The sequence below is a fragment of the Oncorhynchus mykiss genome, chromosome 21, assembly GCF_057628025.1.
Source record: "Oncorhynchus mykiss isolate SJ-2025 chromosome 21, ASM5762802v1, whole genome shotgun sequence".
NCBI lineage: Eukaryota > Metazoa > Chordata > Actinopteri > Salmoniformes > Salmonidae > Oncorhynchus > Oncorhynchus mykiss.
The window spans coordinates 45,535,637-45,541,549 of NC_143042.1; the positions used below are offsets into that span (position 1 = coordinate 45,535,637).

The 5,913-nt window shown below is 45.0% G+C and overlaps 1 protein-coding gene across 4 annotated transcripts in view; it reads right to left on the reverse strand.

The window, feature by feature from the left end:
• Positions 1 to 5,913, reverse strand: part of LOC110500678 (solute carrier family 2, facilitated glucose transporter member 4) — a 30,307-nt gene that overhangs the window by 13,212 nt on the left and 11,182 nt on the right. For all 4 annotated transcript variants that reach the window (XR_016490361.1, XM_090214773.1, XM_021578174.3 and 1 more), the window contains exon 2: positions 2,968 to 3,063. Coding sequence is in view for 1 of the 4 variants with exons in the window: in XM_021578174.3 (XP_021433849.2) it covers positions 2,968 to 3,063 (96 nt within the window). In the remaining 3 variants the exon portion in view is untranslated. The remainder of the gene's footprint in view (positions 1 to 2,967; positions 3,064 to 5,913) is intronic.

The following is a 5,913-nucleotide window of genomic DNA, read 5'->3' on the forward strand; positions in this document are numbered from 1 at the left end:
GTTTCCCATGTGTATCAAGAATGGTCCACCACCCAAAGGAAATCCAGCCAACTTGACACAACTGTGGGAGGCGTTGGAGTCAACATGGGCCAGCATCCCTGTGGAACACTTTCAACACCTTGTAGAGTCCATGTCCCGACAAATTGAGGCTGTTCTGAGGGCAAAGGGGGGTGAAAGCCAATATTAGGCAGGTGTACTTAATGTTTGGTACATTCAGTGGATTTGATAGCTGACATAGCTGACATATGTTCCAATATATTCTCTATATTAGTAATTAGCAGATATATGTTCTGACATATGCCACTTCCACATCAAAACCCCATGACCCAACCCCGACTAACACATTTTACGAGAAGGGGGCTTTAGGATAGTGAATCTAAGGGAATGTCTAGATAGCAGTGAGAGCATCTAACTATATCTATATGGTTCAGGAGGCTGTACTGGACGTGCACTATGTAGTGTCCTACTCTGAACACGACACCATCTGCCCTTGACTCTGTCTCGGCGTGAACCCTCTGCGAACCTTGTGAGTGTCGCCCCCTCAAAGCCCAAAATAGCCCCTTTTTCCCATGACACCAGAATCACTGCCTTAAACCCCTCTGCCTCCAATTGCACCCCTCAGCTGTGAAGGATACCTGAGATGGGGGGGGGGGGCAATGGAGGGGGTAAATAGATGTGTGAATTGTGAAGGCTTGCAGATGGGTGAGGGAGTGGAGGGGTGAGAGGGGGTGAGAAGGGGTGAGGAGGGGGTGAGGGGTGAGAAGGGGATGAGGGGTGAGGAGAGGAGAGGATGAGAGGTGAGGAGAGGAGAGGATGAGATGAGGTGTGAAGAGGGGATGAGGTGTGAGGAGAGGATGAGAGGTGAGAAGGGGATGAGGGGTGAGGAGGGGGATGAGGGTTGAGGGATGATGAGGGGTGAGGATTGGAAGGAGTGGTGAGGGGGGGTGAGGGATGATGAGGGGGGATAAGGGGGATGAGAGCTGAGGAGAGGTGAGCATGGTGGCTATTTTTGGCAACGCTGTGTGTTTCGTCATTCAGCATGTGGTGCACACACCCCCTGGTGTTGACATTACTCGGACACCCCTCGCTCTTTCTGATCTTTCCCTCTTGCATCCAATCTATTTCTTCCTCGCTCTCTCTTTATCCATCTCCTATTCTCTAAAAGTACATCCTCACTCTCTCTATTCCCCCTTTACCTCTTTCTCTATTCCCCCTTTCTCTCTCTCTCTCTCTCTCTCTCTCTCTATTCCCCCTTTCTCTCTCTCTCTCTCTCTCTCGCTCTCTCTCTCTCTATTCCCCCTTTCTCTCTCTCTCTCTATTCCCCCTTTCTCTCTCTCTCTCTCTCTCTCTCTCTCTCTCTCTCTATTCTCTCTCTCTCTCTCTATTCTCTCTCTCTTTCTCTCTATTCTCTCTCTCTCTCTCTCTCTCTCTCATCGACCAAGTTTCAATACATAATTGTTTGTACTAACATTAGGATGTTGCTTTTAAAACACATAGGGCTGGTTTTCCAGTCACAGATTAGGCTTAGTCGTGGACTAAAAATAGCTTTCAATGGAGAACTCCATTGAGAATGTTTTTTAGTCCAGGACTAGTCGTAATCTGTGTCCAGGAATCCGTCCCATAGACTGTACTGCACTGTGAAAGGGAGAAGTCAACCTATGGTGTACAAATTCACTATATATACAATGAGTGGATTCGGCATTTCAGACACACCCGTTGCTGACAGGTGTATAAAATCGAGCACACCGCCATGCAATCTCCATAGAAAAACACTGGCAGTAGAATGGCCTTACTGGAGAACTCAGTAACTTTCAACGTGACAACATCATAGGATGCCACCTTCCCAGCAAGTCAGTTTGTCACATTTCTGCCCTGCTTGGGGTGCTCCGGTCAACTCACAGAACGGGACTGCCGAGTGCTGAAAGGCGTAGCGAGTAAAAATTGTCTGTCCTCGGTTGCAACACTCACTACCAAGTTCCAAACTGCATCTGGAAGCAACGTCAGCACAAGAACTGTTCGTCGGGAGCTTCATGAAATGGGTTTTCATGGCCGAGCAGCCGCACACAAGCCTAAGATCACCATGCGCAATGCCAAGCGTCGGCTGGAGTGGTGTAAAGCTCACCGCCATTAGACTCTGGAGCAGTGGAAACAAGTTCTCTGGCGGGATGAATCACGCTTCACCATCTGGCAGTCTGACGGATGAGTCTGGGTTTGGCCGATGCCAGGACCTAATCGCCCAACATCAGTGCCCAACCTCACTAATGCTCTTGTGGCTGAAGCAAGTCCCCGTTTCAGTGTTCCAACATCTAGTGGAAAGCCTTCCCAGAAGAGTGGAGGCTGTTATAGCAGCAAAGGGGGGACAAACTCCATATTAATGCCCATGATTTTGGAATGAGACATTCGACGAGCAGGTGTCCACATACTTTTGGCCATGTAGTGTACCTGGTCCTTAGAGAAAACATCAACAATAATCGGTTTTAGAAAAGGTCATGCTAGAGGTATTAATTCCCAGGTCGGTTCTTAAACAGCAACTCTCTTTGACTCACTCACAGAGCACAGAGAGCTGTTTTCAGTCGCTGCCCTTTATCAGTTGAAATGGCGAGACTTAGCTTAGCTGGGTGTAATCAAGGGGACATCTGTGTAAATGCCAACTCACTACCTGTCTCAGGTAGTTTTGCAGCCACACTCCCCTATCAGTGTGTGAAATGAAATGTGAGACAACACATTGAAGAGTTCTTGGTTAACAGTTATTCCGATGCTGAACCGTCTCACCTGGTTTTGAAGTGTATTACACGTAAGTATGCAACCGTCTGAGAACCATGGTTCTGGCACTAGCATCTATGTTTGCAGACCCATGTTTCATGATAACACTTTTGGTGCAAACATGGCATCTATAGGAAATTCTAAATCCCAATTTGCAGAACTCTGTATCAATAGCTCTGGTTGATGAGTGCAAGTCGGTCTTACCTTCTGAGGAGCGTTGATGACACCTATGTTGTACCCAAACTGAAAGGAACCCAATACAGCGGTGAACACTGAGAGAGCAAGGGTTCCAGTCACCGTCTGTAGAGCACACACAAGAACACAACACCTCACTGTCACCATGATGCAATTGAGTGGTTGTTCACAAAGAGATTGTGTGAAGGATGTGGAGAAGATGGACCATCTAGAAAGGTATGGTTTGTTGCACAGACAATGTCATGTCCATACACAGACAATGTCATGTCCATACACAGACAATGTCATGTCTATACACAGACAATGTCATGTCTATACACAGACAATGACGAAACTGCATTTGTAAGATGACCATGGTCTAGACTTTTTACAAGCCTCTATATTTTGGGAACTCTCCTGTCTTAGTAAAGGCCAAAACTACACACACACACACACATGCACAAACAGACCCCACATCCCTCCAGACACACCTCTCTAATATCCACTATATATACAGTGGGGCAAAAAAGTATTTAGTCAGCCACCAATTGTGCAAGTTCTCCCACTTAAAATAATTTTCATCATAGGTACACTTCAAATGTGACAGACAAAATGAGAAAAAAAAATCCAGAAAATCACATTGTAGGATTTTTTATGAATTTATTTGCAAATTATGGTGGAAAATAAGTATTTGGTCAATAAACAAAAGTTTATCTCAATACTTTGTTATATACCCTTTGTTGGCAATGACAGAGGTCAAACGTTTTCTGTAAGTCTTCACAAGGTTTTCACACACTGTTGCTGGTATTTTGGCCCATTCCTCCATGCAGATCTCCTCTAGAGCAGTGATGTTTTGGGGCTGTTGCTGGGCAACACAGACTTTCAACTCCCTCCAAAGATTTTCTATGGGGTTGAGATCTGGAGACTGGCTAGGCCACTCCAGGACCTTGAAATGCTTCTTACGAAGCCACTCCTTCGTTGCACGGGCGGTGTGTTTGGGATCCTTGTCATGCTGAAAGACCCAGCCACGTTTCATCTTCAATGCCCTTGCTGATGGAAGGAGGTTTTCACTCAAAATCTCACGATACATGGCCCCATTCATTCTTTCCTTTACACGGATCAGTCGTCCTGGTCCCTTTGCAGAAAAACAGCCCCAAAGCATGATGTTTCCACCCCCATGCTTCACAGTAGGTATGATGTTCTTTGGATGCAACTCAGCATTCTTTGTCCTCCAAACACGACGAGTTGAGTTTTTACCAAAAAGTTATATTTTGGTTTGATCTGACCATATGACATTCTCCCAATCTTCTTCTGGTTCATCCAAATGCTCTCTAGCAAACTTCAGATGGGCCTGGACATGTACTGGCTTAAGCAGGGGGACATGTCTGGCACTACAGGATTTGAGTCCCTGGTGGCGTAGTGTGTTACTGATGGTAGGCTTTGTTACTTTGGTCCCAGCTCTCTGCAGGTCATTTACTAGGTCCCCCCGTGTGGTTCTGGGATTTTTGCTCACCGTTCTTGTGATCCTTTTGACCCCACGGGGTGAGATCTTGCGTGGAGCCCCAGATCGAGGGAGATTATCAGTGGTCTTGTATGTCTTCCATTTCCTAATAATTGCTCCCACAGTTGATTTCTTCAAACTAAGCTGCTTACCTATTGCAGATTCAGTCTTCCCAGCCTGGTGCAGGTCTACAATTTTGTTTCTGGTGTCCTTTGACAGCTCTTTGGTCTTGGCCATAGTGGAGTTTGGAGTGTGACTGTTTGAGGTTGTGGACAGGTGTCTTTTATACTGATAGCAAGTTCAAACAGGTGCCATTAATACAGGTAACGAGTGGAGGACAGATGAGCCTCTTAAAGAAGAAGTTACAGGTCTGTGAGAGCCAGAAATATTGCTTGTTTGTAGGTGACCAAATACTTATTTTCCACCATAATTTGCAAATAAATTCATAAAAAATCCTACAATGTGATTTTCTGGATGTTTTCCCCTAATTTTGTCTGTCATAGTTGAAGTGTACCTATGATGAAAATTACAGGTCTCTCTCATATTTTGAAGTGGGAGAAATTTCACAATTGGTGGCTGACTAAATACTTTTTTGCCCCACTGTAACTGTGGTACTAAATGAGAAAGGATCTTTGTAGCCATGTCCAGGACTTTCCTGTGTATCATGTTATTGGGTGACTGAACGATGAGTTGCCTATAGTTCCCATCCTCTCACAGGCACCTGTTGCCACGGTGACTGACAGCTAGGGGTTCTGGGAGAGACTGACCAGGCCTTCCTACTGTTTACATCTGTTTACCTTCAACACAGAAAGCTGACTGGCTCCACAAGCCTTCACAACATACCAATGAGTTCACATTAGTTAAACATGGGCTGCAATGCACCGTTACTTAGTTCATATCTTATCATAGCTAGATAGGGTTGACAGTTTCTTCTCCAAAAATGTTATCAATATGTTATGTTATTAATAAAAACATATACATGGAGTGTTTACTGTTTTGTTTCAACTAAACAAGACTGCAAGCAGTTCCCGTCAGAGGACATAGTTCTATTCTACAATATTCTATGCATTATGTTCTGGTCTATACTATACTATTCTGAGACATGGTAAAACGGTTCAGTAATAAATGTCCCAATGTGTGTTATACACCTGGTTGAGTTTGTGTCAGGGTGTGTCTGTCTGTCTGTGTTGCTGTAGCCTTGCTGTGTTGAGTCTCCAGATAAGCTGTGTTTGTCAAAATAAAGCAAAACAAAGGGAAAGTGTGTGTGTGTGTGTGTGTGTGTGTGTGTGTGTGTGTGTGTGTCTGCGTCCCACATCGTACAACAAAGAAAACATTTCTAGTCTAAAGGCAAGAGTCACGCTCTATTTCACTTCACAGAACGTGCTTCACAACATTTCAACTGTAGCCTGCATATGTAGAACATATTGGGAAAGACAGAAACAAATGGGACAGAGTTGAGGTCAAGGCAAGATAAT